At 45.4% G+C, this 17,587-nt stretch overlaps 1 protein-coding gene across 5 annotated transcripts in view; it reads right to left on the bottom strand.

The window, feature by feature from the left end:
• Positions 1-611: 611 nt before the first annotated feature.
• Positions 612-17,587, bottom strand: part of mtmr4 (myotubularin related protein 4) — a 39,949-nt gene continuing 22,973 nt past the window's right edge. For 3 of the 5 annotated variants that reach the window (XM_027273376.1, XM_027273377.1, XM_019274953.2), the window contains 16 exons: positions 15,946-16,062; positions 14,215-14,297; positions 12,471-12,637; positions 12,254-12,350; positions 10,472-10,585; positions 10,188-10,381; positions 9,528-9,656; positions 8,225-8,336; positions 7,512-7,707; positions 7,155-7,340; positions 6,141-6,311; positions 5,757-5,911; positions 4,089-5,571; positions 3,824-3,934; positions 3,581-3,669; positions 612-2,429 (listed from right to left, as the gene is read on the bottom strand). In XM_027273376.1, the coding sequence (XP_027129177.1) occupies positions 2,252-2,429; positions 3,581-3,669; positions 3,824-3,934; positions 4,089-5,571; positions 5,757-5,911; positions 6,141-6,311; positions 7,155-7,340; positions 7,512-7,707; positions 8,225-8,336; positions 9,528-9,656; positions 10,188-10,381; positions 10,472-10,585; positions 12,254-12,350; positions 12,471-12,637; positions 14,215-14,297; positions 15,946-16,062 (3,582 nt within the window). In that variant the 3' untranslated portion in view covers positions 612-2,251. Of the gene's footprint in view, positions 2,430-3,580; positions 3,670-3,823; positions 3,935-4,088; positions 5,572-5,756; positions 5,912-6,140; positions 6,312-7,154; positions 7,341-7,511; positions 7,708-8,224; positions 8,337-9,527; positions 9,657-10,187; positions 10,382-10,471; positions 10,586-12,253; positions 12,351-12,470; positions 12,638-14,214; positions 14,298-14,837; positions 14,902-15,945; positions 16,063-17,587 lie in introns of those variants that run through there. The other 2 variants (XM_027273379.1, XM_027273378.1) reach the window with 2 other exon arrangements.

Below are 17,587 nucleotides of genomic sequence, written 5' to 3'. Positions count from 1 at the left end.
GGTGCTTTTTCTCTCGTCCACTTCACTTTTTAGTGTTTACCTGGAGGTTCAAAGCACATTTGAGCTTCTTCAAATCATGAACTATATTTATTCATCACTCATCTATTTCTACAGTTGAATCTGTTAAATCATCCATCCATTTTCTGGAACTGCTTATCCTCATCAGGGTCGAAGGGAGCTGGAGCCAATCCCAGCCGACTTACTAATATTATTTATTTAGTTAGTTAGTCTTTCCATTTAGACATTTAATGTGTTTTATTGAATTGATTAGTATTATTCTAAACCTGCTGCAAAATGATTTAAAAAATGATTTTTCTCAGGTTTAGTGAAAGAATTGGCACAATTTCATTAATAACTAGTTGTATTCTTTTGCTTCAAAAACAAACTACACATTATGGTACATCCTGCCTGTACTGTATGATATGAGGTAAAATAGAGGTAGTGCATCAATTTATTGCTGTTCAGTTGTCCTTCGGTGGAAGCAGACATTAAAGATGTTCCTGTGCTTTTAATTCAGTAACAATCCAATTAATAGTTAACCAAGAGTGTTTTTTATACAAATAAAGTCTGAAAACTAGAACTGCATGCAAAGAAGCAAAGCTGCAAACAGATCCATGATATAATCTTTTATTTTAACCCATGGGATTTAACTTTTACAGTGCATTTCTTTACAACAATTATTCATTAAGTGACAGATTTTAGCCACCACTACGGATCAGATAACTATGTATGTTACAATTCTGAGTTCCTCTTAAAAGATTTTGACTTCATGGACACCGCATGGAAAAAAAAAAAAAAAAAATCCCAAATATTAGACAATGGATAACCACACAGGTTAATTAAATTCAGTGACATCCAATCATCCATTGAACCCGATTAGCCTCGATATCAAACTGAACCATCCGTTAATGTTTAGTCGTCTCAGTGTTATTAAGCAGCTAACTATCTGTACCATTAAAACATACAGAGAGGTGGCCAATTAGAAACCTGCTGCCGTCTGTAAGAAAGAAAAAGGCTTTAAAAATAGACAAAACAAAATATGGCACTATTGTCTGAAGGAACAACCAGTAGACACGAACACATTTTATTTTAATCAAGGGGACTGTGGCCAAACTTCCCCCCCAAAACAGAACAAGAAACTCCGAGCACTTTGAGTCTTTTCCCGAGTAGTCGTCACTGCCAGCTAATACTCATCAGTCAGATGGACATCAAGCTTCATTATGTGGACGTTAAAGCCATTCATTCACAAACGTCTCAGCAGAAAGACCTCCGGTCTGTAACCTTCAAACGACATTACAGAAATCTGCCGTCTCACGACAACAAAAACGACACGCGGCATTGCACCAATCCGTCCACACGAATTCCTCTCAGGACCATCGCGACATGGCTATACTGGAGAAAAAGCATCGATTAAAAAGGACAGAAACACATCGACTGTGCATATACATCATTTTTTTTCTTTTTTTTGAAAAACACATTGCAGCAATGAACACATATACGACCCACCAAATGCACATGAACATAAAAGTCGATCCAGTTACCCATTACACGTTTACATTCAGGCTCCAAGAACAAAACAAAACAAAAACAAAAAGATGCGATGACAAAGTAAACAGCAGATTTCTCCCTTTTGCTCAAGTTTGGTCTCAAATTCCCTCAAATACACAACAGCTAGTAGTGCACAAAATAAGAATACAAAATTAGACTTTTAAATACTGTAGCAGCAATTCTTTTTCTTTTTAAAGTTGAAAGCCTCCAGTAGTACAGGTAAAGGCTTCGGGGTCCCCGACACGTGGAGGGGTGAGCGATTGTCCTCTGAAGTGCGAGACAGTGTCTGTAAGGAGGGTGCGGGTGTGTTTGGTACTAAAGGTGGGTGACTCCGCTGGGGTGGACAGGTTGGAGATGTGTCCCGGACAAGGTGCGCTGAGCCACGTGGAGGCAGCTGGACGCTGCAGCGCTCCGGGCTGTAAAGGTCTTTGAACAGAAGGGGGTTTGTTCTGTAGGAAAACCTCCCCTGCTGACACTTCTTCCAACATCTTAGACTTTCCTCTTCTCCACCTCTCACAGTGCATCTCCGTCTCCAAAACAGAGCCTCCCCCCCCAAAGAGTAACAATTCCTCCTCTTCTTCTTCTCCCCCCTCCCCCCGCAGCCAAAACCACAGCAGGTTGGGGTTACAACGGGGCGTTCAGCTTATCAGTCCAAAAAGGAGCAGGACAGAGCCGAGGCGGGCCATGCTATGCGATGCTTCTCTCAGCTGGAGGCTGTGGCGATGGCCTTCTTGAGCTGCTGGCTGCGGATCTCGCGGGTGCGCGACTCCAGGAGCTGGTCGTGGCAGGTGTTGCAGACCAGCACCGGGTCGTACAGCTGCTGGTCCGGGATGGGCAGCTTCAGATGACAACAGTCTTTACAGAACACATTGCCACAGTTCCTGACGGTGGAGAGCACACAGAAGGTTAGATCACACAGGAGAACAGTGACAGTGATGCCATCTGGTGGAGAATGTTGGTACAAATGTTTCTAGGTTCTGGCGAGCTGCCTAACATGTACTGTACTGTACATTTGGTCCATTTCCTGTGTGTTGAATTTCATTCTACTTCAGGACAACTGTCTCAGTTTCTCACTGGAGCATATAAATAAATCTCTGGCTGACTGAGAGCCTTTTATTCTGAGACCAACGCTTGAAAAACACAAAGCAAAGACTGCCTTTGAATTGCAGGCTGCTAACTCTGGCAGAGCTGCGTGCTGCAACAAAAGAGCACAAAAAGCAGTCTGCGTTTAAAGAGGGAACAGTAGGCTCCCCCTGAATAAATGCTCCATCAGGATGTTGTTTCATCCGATCTTGAAAAGTGCGAGTAGATATCAAAGACTCAAAGTTTCAAGTTTCACTCCTTCTACAGCCTTTCAGTACAAAGGCAACAAAAACAGCGTGAACTGAAGCTCACTGCGTCTGTCCAAGAAAGAACCGAGCTCGTATCCTCCACATAACTCAGGCTGTCCGTGTGAACCTTCAGCTAAACTAACTGCTTCATATTTAGTGTACAGACTAGAGAGTGGTGTCAATCTTCTCATCTAAACTCGAAGCTGCAAAGTGAACGCATATTTTAAAAAAATGTCAAACTATTCCTGATTAAAATCTGAGACTACAGGAACTGTAAGAGATCTGTCCATTATCTGCAATTATTAACTTGATTTAACACCAGAGAACCTTAATAATGGTAACAATGGTCCGGTTCCATTAAGTGTGATGGTGAACCAACAAGTGCAATAGAGGGAGCTACACCCTGAGTGGAATGCAGCCGTGTTTGAGAGCGATAACTTGTGACGATATTATAATCAAAACTTTGTGATGAACGGATAAAATAGCGATTGACAATAAAATGAATAAAAATAAGAAAAAATTGATCGTGACTGATGGCAGCCATGAACCACAAAGAATATTATATGTTTACATATATATGTTTAAAAACATTTTAACTCATCACACTCTTTCCAGATGAGACACATCTCAAAGTCTACTTGAGTCAAGTTGTTTCTCTGAACGTGTTTATTAGTGTAAGAAGAACCACGGTGAAGCCCCACCTGCAGTGGTGACGTCTCTTGGCTATCCAGAACTCACAGTCACAGTTGAAACAATGGGAGGCCATGTGGTCGGGCACCCACCTCGTGACCTACGCAGACACAGACATCTATATCAGAACAGTGCGGTGTAATCAGAGGTGCTCTTAGCCGTACAGGTGAGGAGGGAGGAGAGGAAGGAAGGAAGGTGAGGGAAGAGGAGACAGAAGCTATATAGGACAATGAAGCTCTGAAAAGGACGCAGACCTCTGTGTCCTTGCGTTCCACTCGATCCCAGCTGCCCTCAGACAGACGGTCCTCACTGTGGGTCGACAGAGAATCCTCCTCGTTGCTGTTGTCTGACTCACGCAGACACGTCTGGAAACAGACAGAAAGCGGCAAGGTCGGAAGACAGACAGGAACGAAGGGAAGAGGAAAATCTAAAGTAAATATTTACAAGCACTGCAGACATAAAACTGCTCCTGGCGCTTCGCTGTCTGGCATTATTGTCATCACCGAAAAAGCTACTCACAATGTCGTCCTCGTAGTCGATGTCTGGCTCCGAGGGAGGGGTGCTGTACTGTTTACTCTCCAGCCTCATCTGCAGCTGTCGCACCTGCTGCCTCAGCACCTCCACCTCCTGCTTGTAGCCTGCCTCGATCTGACGCAGTCTCTGCTGAACGGCGTCCATGGGCACCGGCAGCCCGTCGTCATCGAGGTAAGCTGGGGCCTGTGGTGGGGGAGGGGAGCTGGAAGCCGAAGGCGAGGAGAACGATACCGGTAGGAGCTGATGGCCTGCCAGGGAGTAGCTGTTGAGGGCGGCGGCGGCAGGCCCGTACAGGCCGGCGTAGCCTGCACTCCTGGCAGCAGACAGCCACCCAGGCTGCAGAGGGCTGCTGGGACAACAAAGAGCCTCTCTGCGGCAGCACTGGGAACCGTTGGCGATGGCGAAGCCCTGCGCGCGGAGCAGCTTACTGGCAAGCCGACGGCTCTGGTAGGCGTTGGCCTGCAAGGCCCGGCCGACACCAGAGTGAGTGGCACTGCTGCAGGCAGACTGGACCAGACCCTGGACGCTCTCCCAGTGCGAGCCGAGCAGGGACAGGTCGGTGAGCTGGCTCTGGGAGATCAGATGGCGAGCTGCTACCTGGGTGCAGTCTAGAGGAGCTGCTGCAACTGTTAACGCACGCTCTCGTCCTTTCACTTCTTCTGTCCTTACGTCCTCTTTGTCCTTCTGGGGTTGAACCTGCGGCTGCGACTCCGGCTCCTCCTCATTTAAATGGTTCTGGGTAAGATTCTCTGCTGGAGGCAGGGCGGGTGGAGGTTCTGCCTCACCTGTGAGAGTCTCAGTGGAGTCCTCCATGGGAAGGAGTGGAGTGAGCTGCTTCAGAGCCAGCAGGCCTGCAGATTCTGGGAGGTCGTTTGCTTGGCCGTCGGTGTGGCCGTTAAGCGGCGAGGTGGGGGTGGTGGGCGTGGGCGTGGTGGCTGCAGGTTGCGTGCTGTTGCAGGGGAGAGGTAAACACGGCTCTGATTTATGAGTGGGTGACGTGGGGCTCTCAGCAGTCCTACAGGGGCCGTCAGCCACCAGCGGAGGAGGTGGGAGAGGAGGGTTAGTGATCTGCGGCAAAGCCTGTTGGAGGACAGGAGCGGGGAAGGGAGTGTTAGCGAGTGCAATGTCCTGACTGAGAGGGACAGGGGGAAGGGGCGGAGAGGGCAGGGGCTGTGTGGTGAGACAAGGCTCCTCCAGTGTGTCTTCACAGCTCTCTGCAGCCGGCCCGTCCTCTGCAGTCTTGGCAGGACTCTGTAGAGGTTCCTCCTCACTGCTGTCCAGTCTAGTGTCGGGTATGACCTCATCTGAGATGTCTGCAGAGGTTTCTTCTGCGGCTGGTGAGGGATCCGGGGCAGGGCGACCCTCCTGGCAGTGCTTATTGAGATTGGGGTCGCTGGATGTACGTGTCAGGGACACCCCGTTCTCAAAAGCTGACAGCAGGTTGTCCATGGAGCGAGTCTTCGGAAGTCTACGAACCAGAAACACATCATAAATATTCATTTCACAATTGGTTATGACACAATTCCCTGTGTGGGACACTAGAGGGCAGTCTGACACTCTCTAACATGAATTTTGAATTCATGTAAACCTCCATTCAGGGACAGCCAAGAACACCAAGTACAGACACTGAGCAACAGATCTGATTTGCATCACCTGTCCAGAGAACGGGAGGTGAGTTCGTCTCCTGCGACATTCGGCGGGAGGTAAAGCTCCATAGAGTCGTCCACGGCTGTGCAGGGGGAGGACGTGGGCAGGTACACAGCTGTCCACAGCTGTAATGCCCGTGTGTGGCAGACTGGCTGCAGCACCTGGCAGACAAACAAGGGACGAGGACAACCCCCAGAAGGTCAATATACAGTCACAATGTGTAAATTCATAAATCACTTATTCTGTCTGACAGTATGAGATGAGACATCTGCTGATGGATGCTACAGTCTTTAAATTCTCCACAGGCTCGATGGCGAACAGTTCTTACTATATTTAACTGGTGAATCTACAAAAAGAGGCACCAATAATAGTAACAGCTGTAGGTCGTACCATATCATGACTGGGGATGTAGAGGAAGTTCTGGAAGTTCTTGTTTCCGCTGCGAAGCAGAGACCAGACCGAGCAGGTGCGTTTGTAGATGTTCCTCACCTCCCTCTCACGAGCGTTGTTACACAGGAAGGTGCCATAAAGACACGAGTATGTATGCTGCACCAACTTGACCTGGACACACGAGGAAGAAGAACACGAAGCCAAGGCCGGTTATGGAGGTAATTATTCACATTTTTCACCAAATAACAACAATAATAAAAAAGGAAAACACCCGGCAACATAGATCGACACATAGCAATTTCAAAATGACACTATGATGTCTGAGAATCTCTATTAAAAGGTTTCCAAACATTTTCAAATTCTCCTGCATTTCTTCTGGTTTTCTAAGTCAGTCTCTCCAATATAAAGATGCCACATATACCAGTCATGACCTCTGCAGACTGGATACACCCCACAAAGAGCTGCCGTTTTGGAGACGTTTTGACCCAGTCGTCTTCAGAGACATAACAATTTAGCACTTGTCAAAGTCCATCAAATTCTTACCGCTTGCCCATTTTTCCTGCTTCTAGCGCGTCGACTTTGAGGACAAAATGTTGACTCGCTGCCTGATATATCCCACCCACTGACAGATGCCATGATAACACCATCACTCCACCTGTCAGTGGTCATAATGTGGATGATCGGTGTATGTATGTGAGGCTATCATCCTCCTGCACTGCAGGAATCCAAGTTATAGGAAGTCAATTATAGTTGACTGTTTTGGACTACCAAAGTTATGATTTCCATTTTTTATTCAATAGCACTGTGAACAGCTGTTTGATTAGTGGTTGTGAATGGCTACAATGTTTTCAAGGTTCAAGGATAATAAAATAATTCATAACATTAAAGTTAACTTCTTTTATGTGCGCTCTGTCTTTTAAAGATTGTTTCATGTCGCTCACACCAAGGTTTAGATCGCAAAAAATTTACACAGTTATTAAAAAGAGAAGTAAAGTGTGCTGTCCGACCACCCACCAGGAAGGCCTCGTTGAACTCAAACAGGCAGGGGAACTGTTTGAGCAGCTGGTGAACGCAGTCGAGCCACTGCAGGAAGACGGGACACTGCTCGCTCACATCGTCGGCGTTCTCCTGGTGGCCACAGCGGTCCCCGAACTTATGACCGTAGTCCAGCCAATCAGTCTCCACAAGCACCTGGAAACCCTGCAGACGACACGGTGGTCAGTAATCTCACTTCTTTCTAACTCGACACCAGATGCCTTCATCCACGACCAACTTTGACTCAAGTAATCTCACTGACTCAAATGACATCACCAAGACTTTTGAATGTAGCATTATCGTTTTTTACATATCAAAGTCATATCAGACTCTCACCTCTAATGTCCTGTAGTACGGGTCCAGCAAGATCTTGGCAAGGGCTACAATCTGTGGTGTGCGGTCCCACCCATCCGAACAGTGCACCAAAACAGGACGACCTTCCCTCTCCACCGCTGAGCACACCAGAGTGGCTGCCTTCAGCATGACGGACAGGTGCTGCAGCCAACGGGTGCTCTCGAGTGCTGAGAGCCAGCTGGAGACACCAAAACAGGGAGTTTAGATCAGTACAAGTCTATATCAAACCAATGAAGAACATACATCAGCTTCGGTTACTCTGGGTTAACTTAGACTGTGTTATCAGGCCTGATCTGTATCTATAGAGGCCTCCCTGCGTCACTACACACCTCCATCTGGACAATAACAAGCCTCAGAATAATATGGCGTGACGTCATAGCAGCTGGGTTAACCTATGTACTGTATGTGCACACATATACACACACAGCTGGTAAAAACACACAGCTGTAAACTCTGGAGCACACAGAAACACATAACACACGTATCCTCTGTCGGTGTGTACAGACAGACAGCTGGCCAGCCCAGCAGGAATGGGACTGGACCGTGGCAGTGTTCCCATCTCTGTGTGGTGTTGCCTTACTGTGAGGTGAAGCTATTAAAACGGAGAGGGTGGGGGGAGGGAGAGAGAGCGAGCGAGCGAGGCACAAATGAAGGCAGAGCCGCTCAGAGAGAAAAGGTCAAACGGATCGACTTACTTTCCTGGATCCGGGATCTGACTGCAGACGGTCCTCAGAGCCTGGAAGCTGTTCCTGATGGCGTGGATGTTGGCCATTCCCATGAACATTACCTCGCAGTTGGGGTAGTACTCTAAACACAAACGAACATAAACTCTGATGAAGGTCGTAAGACGTAAACAGCACTTTGTTAACAGGATATCATATGTCGAACTGGACAGTCAAATTAAACACAAAAGCGATACGGCGTGCAGTGCGAGGCCTCTGTTTACAATCTAAGAACTTATTTACACATCGAGCCACGTCGTGGTCCAACATTTAATCTCCTTTCGGCTCCGTTTTGGTCTTTGTTATCTACCGAGAAGAAAATGTGGCTGCGTGTTTGACTTTCTTCAACAGCTAGCTGCCATTCGATCAAAAGGAGGTAACTACAGTTGGTATATCCGAACAGTTTTGCTGCTGAAATCAAAGCTAAAAACTTTAAGGCTAAAAAGCTCAGTACAGTTCATGAGAACTGGATAGTTGGACCTGAGACATAACTAAATGATCCACCGTCAATTAAGCATTTTCTTCTAAGATAATCACAGCCATGCTGATTTTCAGTTCGACAAGTTTACAGCAAAAAGTGACAAAAGATTTTCATTAAAATAGTTCTGCAACTCGACTGGGACTGCCCTGTTGCCTAGCAACACATCAACATTTTCCTGAACAGCAGCTTGGCCAGCTTTCATCTATAGGTCTGCATGTTACTTCAGCCCAGTTGGCGTTAATATCTTTGAGGCTTAGCCAAGTCTGAAAGCAGCTTGAAGCCCACGTTGATAGTGGTGCGCTTTGTTTTTCCTCTTCTCTAATTTGTCTAGGACGGCTGATAAAGTATGAGGACATCGGGAGGTTTGTGCTCAAGTATCCAGACCTCTTTCCTTCCCTTCGTCCTCTTCTGACGACCATTCATAGTTTAAGTTAAATGTTATTTGTTTTTTCATCTTCGTGGCACAAAGTCTGTTACAAACAGCTAATTAAAGTGACGCTGTGCTCTATATCAGCACTCACTGAATGACTCTTTTCCAATCAAATTACTTGGCCGGAACTGATTGTTGTTGCAGTGTAAAATATTCTCATTAGTGCGATTTTAAAGCTCTCATTAAGTTGTTTTTGTCTGCTTGAATCAACAAGCAGAATCACGCAGATGGCGAGTACACACTCGAGAAGGCAGATGATGTCAACAGATGAAGTATTGTTAAATGAAAATGCGACATATTAATCTCATCTTACAGAATGTAAACTAGTTGTTGACTGATTGTTCAAGGCTTTTGGTCGGACTCACCTTCACATTCACAGCCTCCGCCCTTGGCTCGGTTGGCCACTGCAGCGGTGTATGAGCGAGCATCCAGAATCAGCAGCTTCTGTGGCACAGTGTTGTCTTCGCAGCCGGAGCCGCCCGTCAGAGACGAGTCTGGAGACACAGGTGAGAGGACAGAGTGATGATTTTTTACTGTTATGAGCGAACAGTGTTCTGAGAAGGAGCAGAGAATCAGAAGCAGGGACATTAATAACAGAAACTGACTCTTTGAAGCTTATTGAAAATCAATATCTCCTCAGTGTTGCTATTGGTAACAATCACAAGTCAAGAGACTGGCTTTCAACAGCTACCATGGAGAAACACAAGTAATTACTCTGAGGCTGCGACTGAACTACCACTCTCTGCATTCAGTTATTGTTGTGCTGGTACTTATTTTCCAGCCTGTTGTTGTGCACGCAGCAATGGACGTGCGTTACTCGAAAATGTGCTTTATATTTTATTTTGATTATTCTTTAAACACGATGCCAATATATCAAGGGCAAACAGAACAAAACCAACGCAATTTAGGAGTATACATGTGATTTAATGCTACTTATTTCACTACATGTTGCTGAGAACTCTGTCTGAGAGGAGCTCAAACTGTACATGCATGAATTAACGCACATAAATCAAACATTTCTTTACCAAAATCGCTATCGCAGGAGTCAGGAGCTTCCCCGCGCTGTCTGCAAGCTGGTGCTCCACAGGTACCTTTGGTACCCATCTGACAGGCCTTGGCGATGGACGTCACCAGGTACTCATCATCTGTGTTCCTCCAGCCCCACCAGCTGATCTCCGGCTGGCTGCATCGAGCGATCACCACGCCGTTCCTCTGGTGCCTGACATTTAAAGTAAAAGGAGTGAGTAAACACACATTTAGATCTGGATATGAACTGGTGTAAACCTGAGTAATGCGTCAATAAACCCACCTGTAGACCACCACGGGGATCCTCTTCCAGGATCTGAAAGAAGCCACGCTCTCCAGCTCCTTGTCAGTGATCCAGATAGGAACCAGAAGCTTCTGTGGGTAGCTGGAGCACAGCCTGAGGAGAAGGAGGACGTGATGAATAATTTTTTATAGAAGAAGATTATACGCAGTTTATTCTGCTGCAGACATACAGCCAGTACACAAGGGCTGACTTAAGAGCTTTAAGCTGCAGCAAACCACGCTCTTCGACATACACAAATGTTGTGCTTTTCAGGGTCACGACTGCACCAAGAAGTCTGAGATCTGGCAGGGAACTAATCACAGAGTGATGCTACTGCCTGACTCCATCTGTGTGTGCTCTCTCCTCCTCCACCACCACCATGATAAGTTTCTTCAATTTTTATTCACCTGCTGACTGTCTGAGGAGGGAGGGAGAGGCAGAGATGGAGAGTGTGTGTGTGTGTGTTAGAGAGAGAGAGAGGGGGAAGTGAAATACAGTGCTGAGTCATGGGCCTCAGCAGGCTGCAGCTTGTTTAATTAGCCAGTTGTCCTGCATGTCTGTCTCCCTCAGCAGGATGCGCTCTCTTGGGCCCTCTGAGCAGACTGACCTTTTTTTTGCTGTTTTTGTAGCATTTATTTGCCCAGACAGAAAAGCAGAAGATACACATGTGCACCACATCATGTCTGCTTGAGTGAGTGCTACACTCTTGTTTATTAATTTGTGTGCATGTACGTGTGTTTAAAAACTGATGAAATGACCTGATGAGAGTGCTGCAGGCCTCAGGAGGTCAGAGACAAAGGCGAGCATACATATTGACCTGTGTTGTTGAAAACATTTAAAGGACCAGTCCTCTGCAAAACTATCTTTTCAGTATTAGACAGACTCTCTGTTCATGACAACTGTACTGAGGTTAGCAATAATAAACAGCGTGGCCGCTTTGATTGATACGTCGGTGCCGTTACAGATGGCTTGTTTGAGCACCCAGGCTTCATTCAACCCACCTCAGGTCCACCGAGGATCCACTTATTTGCCAATTTTTGAATTAGCTGGGAGGTGGAAGAAGCAAGACTGCCAACACGGCGGCAGCCAGAGCCACAGATTTTCGTGACGTCAAGCATACGCCGACCATTCCATATACCGTCAGTGGCTGTGAGACACAACTGCCGCCCCATTTCTGCCTGTATTTGTTCATATTTCGGCAAATTCGCACCATTAAAAGTACGCTGAAATATCAATTAGAAGTTCCTGTTTTCAATGTACACATGGAAGCACAAAGTGGATCACACTAACATGGAAGGAAACCTGAAAAATGTGATGATTCTCAGGCAAGTTTTGGAGTTATAAGAAGGTTTTTCTTGTGGATTATTGAGACAATAAAATTGAATGATCACATGACGACTGTGGAAAATCTCTTTGTGTGTTCAGTGTACTCTTGTAACCTAAATCCAACTCGACTTCTCCAAAACTAATGTAACTCAACACAAATTCAAAACTCCCATTTCCCGACAGAGTCCTGACAGACACTGCTGAGATTTGCCAACACACACAAGCTGTCGGTCACACAATCTGTTCATTTTGGCGACAGTGTAGTTACAGTGTCTTAAAGTCCAGCCTGATTCAAGCCCTACTCTCTGTCACAGCTCTCAAAAAGCTCTCTGAAACGCCGCCGCTCACCGTTCACCCTCTGAGCAACCGTGATGAGTCTTTATAGTGACAGTATTGTACAGCTATCTGCCGCTTCAGAGGTGTCGTGCTATTTGTGGTAAAGTATCTGTGACATACTTGTAGTTGCAGTTTATGTCTGACACTCTCCAGACGTTCTGCGTGTCGAAGCCCATCCTCTTGACCTCCATTTCCATTCTCTGACGCACGTGATCGCCTGCACACACGCAGAGGGAGCGATATGTTTTAGGACAAATCAATATTTAAAAAATAAATAAATAAATCAGGTCAAATCGAGCTGAATTTTCTGAGTCTTGATTGTGTGTGTTTGTATGACCTGGGCGACAGAGATGAACATGTTGGTCTTCGTCATCAGCGCTGCCTCCCAGACACCAGGCGTGATAGGCCAGGGCGAACAGGTCCTCCAGCCGGGACGGGTGTGCTATGGCCCGGTTCAGACGCTTGACCCACTCCTGGCATTGCTTGAACGTTGCAAAGTGGCATCTGTGGAGATTAGAAAGATTAGAGATCCAACAGCAAAATATCTTGTTACAACTTCATGCATTTGGGGAGTAGAAGAACAACAACAACAAAAAAAAAAAAAGCTAATTTCTTCAGATGTTTAGTGATTTTCCAGCCTTTAAAACAGGAGGCAATAACGTGGCTGTTTAATGATGAGGAACCAAGACGCCGCTGGCACATCTGTTGCTGGGAATCTCAAGGCCCTTGCTGCTTTTGAAGTTTACAGATGTCCGTGAACAGATGAGAATTTCAGTCCACTGTGAAATAAAAGCCCTTTTTTTATTACTATTATTTGAATGTGTTTTTTAAGCAAATGCAAGCATGCTTAGAGGTAGTTATATATTTGCCATCTGTCTGATCTTGGCAATGTAGCAATAAAAGATGAAATCAACAGCTCCGATTCAACAAGTGCCATCAGCGGAAGGAAAATGTTTTGACATAAATCAGTCAAAGCACGATTTTTATGCTTTTCAGTCTGTAACCAGCAGCAGGAGTTTGCCTGCAGCTTCACAGTCAAACTGTAACACTTTCTTCCTGAAAGATCATAAAAAGTATAGCGACTACTATGCTGCGATTTTGGGGTTTCATAGACGCGGCTTTGCATCTGCACAGACCATGCAAAAGGCAAAATTTACACAGTAAGCCTTTTTTTAATCTGTCGTATACCCGTCTACATCTTCACGCTCATGCAGCTCCACCTTTATGTAGGTATATGGGTGGAAGGCCTGGCTGTACAGAGTACTAAACTTTTTTAGATTTCAAAATATTGGATTACTTTGCGGCAAACAACAAATTATGTTAATTATTATCAGGCAGCAACTGCAGGAGCGAGGGGACAAGATGCAGCAGGGGAGGTGCGGAGATCATCTAAATGTCCACCTACAGTACTGGGTCTGGCTGCAACTAATGTTTATTTTTAGAATTGATTATTCTCTCAATATTTTTTTTACAATTTATGTGTTATTGGTCAAAGCTTATCATAATTTCTCAGAGTACAAGGTGACATCTCGTAAATAGCTCGTGTTGTTGGATCAATAGTTCACAGTGATATAAAAACATCTGAGGAGCTGGACCCGGCGACCCGGCGTTTGATGTTTTGACTTAAACAGTCAATGAATTCATTGTTCCAGATTACATTTCTATTGACTAATGATCGTTTCTGCATTACTGCACAAGCAAAATATTGTTGTTGCTGATTAAAAGACAGACACAATATAATGTTTACGTGGCTTTTCAAACTTTAAACTATTATTAATAACATCTCTGTTCATCATCTGGTAACACCTGAGCATGTGAGTACTGTACTTCCACCTGTGAGGATAGCCCTATTTAACTGCGAGGACACAAACATTTCATAACTCAAGAGGAGAGGTGAGGATAAAATAAAGGTTAAACGTTGCAGCATGTGAAATAAATTGCCTCCTCACAGCCTAGAACTATTGTATTATTCATTCAAATGCATACCAGACCGCTGTAATGAATTTACTGTGGTTAATAACAGCATCAATCTGCCTGCAGGATTACTATGACGTCTTGAGCGTGTGTGTGCTCTCCATTACCTGACAACTTTGGAGTCTTTGCAGATGATGTGCAGCTGGAACATATCTCTGCTCTCCACACCCTCTATCAGCCTGAGAGGCACCTGTAGGGGGAGACAGAGAGCATTGTGTGATGAGCCTCGTGGTGTGCTCTCGCAGCAGACGGCACATCTGCAAAGAGGTTACCACCCTCTGGTCTAGTACAGACTCAGTCCGGGTTAGATACACATAGTGCAGCTTCAGCCTCAGTGTGGAGGAGAAGAAGGCTTCTGCAGCACCTCTGTTATGATACCCAACAAGCAGCTTTGTAAGCTTTAAAGTTATCCTGTGAACGGAGGTGTTAATGAAGGCGTTGTTATGCAATCGCCTACTTTTGCTCAAACCTTGCAACAGCACTTGTATGAATGAGAAAATACTATTTCATGCCTTTATTAACTCTCAAGGTCAGGCAACACACACTGCACCAGTTATTTTACAATGTGCTTTCACAGTAAATTACAATTAACCCAGTGTTAGTTGAATGTAAGTTACAATTTGTCCCCGGTGCTCTGTAATCGCTCAAAGTGAAAAAGAGCTGAATGACTTAAGCTGTCTAGACAGTGGAGGCAGAGGGTGGTGTTTTTTTTTTATCATATGGTACTCACAGATATCTCATTGTCCACACCTGGGTAGGTCTAAAACACAGTGACACCATGGAGCACACACACAAGACAGAGAGAGAAAAAAAAGGAGGGAGGGAAGACACAAGACGAGGAGGAAATGGGAAAAATGAAAAACTATTAAACCAAAAAAAAAAAAAAAAATTCAGGAGACAAAAGGAAATTAAAGAGTTAACAGGAAAGAAAACATCAAAGAGGTCGAAAGATGAAAGATAACTGAGTGGATCATGGAGCGTGCTACTTGCAGCACATGACCGAGCCGAATGGAAATCATGGAGAGAAAGACAAACATGGGACGGGAGCAAAGGGCAAGAAAACAGCTCAGATGCAGGGGAGGAGTTGTGAAGGGGATTGTGGGTTAGAGGTTGTGGCTTTGCTGGCCTTCATACACAGTTCATCTGTGCTGCGGGAGTCACAGCAGGACTCTGCACGGTAGGAAAGCAGTCTGATAGGCACCGTTAATCTGATGCTAAAGTAACTCAACGTGGAGCTGTCCTGAACATCCTGGTGATCTGCCCTCACCTCCTCCACCTCCTTTTTTTTTTAAAACCCTGTCATCTTTTCCAGAAGCTGAACCCTTCTGGAAAAGATGACAGGGATTTGGGAAAGAAGGAGGAATTCTGCTGCCAGTGAATGCAAACAATTGGCCTGTTTGTCTTTGAGTGAGGCCTGACGTCAGCAGGAGCGAGCTGTTGCACGTCAGTGCCAACAGAGGCCGGGCCTTTGGAGCCTAGATGTCACATTAAACCCCCCCAGCCTGAAGATCAGAGGACCCGCTACTCCTGTGGTACGATCCTGGTACAAACAACTTCGTGCCAGCTATGCTGGGATATTACTATAACCACCTTACGTGTGCCCCATGTAAAATACTTGGTTGGTTTATTTGCCTTGTTAGCACAATTATGTGTTTATAAAATTTATATGGGGGAAGGGAAAAAGCCTGCGTCCATCCAAACTACACATTACAGCCTCCTCTCTCTTACTACTGGCTTCTGTAATGGCATGGCAGCAGCAGAGATCACACAGACACTGGTGCCATTTGGACTGAAGTGAATTTTCTGTGTGCATTTAATTGTCCGTGACTGGCACTCACGTTGATGACCGAGTCCTTGAACTTGATGTGGAGCCTGTAGTTAGAAATGGCAATGATGGCTTCATCGGCGTGGCCAAGATATTCCACCCCTTCCCCCTGAAGAACTGGGAATGGCACCTGTAGAGACACAAAACAAGCAGATTGTTGAAGTTTAAAACAGCAAAAAGATGACACCAAGCCCTGATTATTGTCACGCTTTGTTGGGTCTACTGGGAGTAAAATCACAACATCCATTTACACAGTCTAGGGTAGTGTAGGCATTAACTAGGGCATAGCTTTGAGCTAAAACCATTAACATATTCTTGACAAGTTGGCGAGAGCATGTGTGGCGACCAAGAGACAGCCTGAAGCTTGACCCCTAAAGGGAGGTGATCTAGTGGCTCCGTCATGCTGTGGGGGTCATTTTACTGTCGTGGTTTGGGTCCACTAAGAGGTAAAGGTCGACACAAATCAATACAAAGTCGTTCTGAGTGGTCACCTTTATCCTGTGATGAAACATTTCTATCCTGATGGATATCGCCTCTTCCAGGACAACAATGACCCCATCAATAGGACATGTGGGGGTCAATGAATGGTTTGATGGATGAGTATGGTAATGATGTGAGTCATATGATAGACCTTCACAGTCTCCACATCTCCACTCAGTTGAACACCTATGGAAGATTATGGACTATGGTAGATAGTGTTCACCGCTATCATCATCAAAACACCAAATGAAGGAATGTCTTCTTGAAGTCAGCAGAAGTCAGAGACTTGTACAATCAATGGCACGCCTTACTGAAGGCACCTGATGAACCCTACTGATTGTTGATCTACTGAGTAATCAGGTGTTGGGTCAGACATCTTGGTAAGACACCCGTTTGTAGAGCAAGAGTCAGTAGGATTCAACATTTGGGAACTGAATGTCTTGTAGATGAGATAGTTTACTGGACCTGTTGCACTAGAGGAAGAGTCAGGGAATGTCTTGAATGTTTGGTGGGGGATCAACAAGCTGACCGTTGGACCCCACAAAGGGACCCCAATCACCATTCCCAAAGCCACATTGTTAACGTGGCTACAAAAACAACAACATTTTAACTAGTCAACAGAGAAGCTTTGAGATGCTTGAAAACAAAGACCAAGAAAAAGAATTTTGCCAACTCAAGACCCCATGGAGATGATTTGTATTAAACAAAATTACAGTTTGGCTTCTTAACTAAAAAGGGAAATATGAAAGGAATTGTTCTGGTATCGTTAATTAAACTCAAGTATCATAATTGCAACAGCGTTGACATTTTTCAAAGAATAACAGAGTGACTTTACAAACATGACAAAAAGGGGCACGAGGGGGTGGGAACAGTGTGATCGTGTAGCTGTCCAATTAGCACGCAGTAGTAACAGAGGGACATTTGTGAACACAGAGGGCTTGTTGGGGAGTCTGGATGAGCGAGCAGGCATACAAGAGGCAGGGCTGGGAGGGGAGGGCTGTCTGCACCAGTGCTGACGGTACAGCGAGGGATCCCGAACTGTCCATTAATATTCTTGCTTTGGCTTCAACCCCTACATTAAGATAATTGGTTCCCAACAGAGGTTAATAGAAAACATTTTTCATTTCACTCCGAGGCAGAGCATTAGCTTTAAAAGCCGACCACGTGGAAGAGAC

Source organism: Larimichthys crocea, chromosome XXII (genome assembly GCF_000972845.2).
Source record: "Larimichthys crocea isolate SSNF chromosome XXII, L_crocea_2.0, whole genome shotgun sequence".
NCBI classification, from domain to species: Eukaryota; Metazoa; Chordata; class Actinopteri; family Sciaenidae; genus Larimichthys; species Larimichthys crocea.
This window is presented reverse-complemented; position numbering and strand designations above follow the sequence as displayed.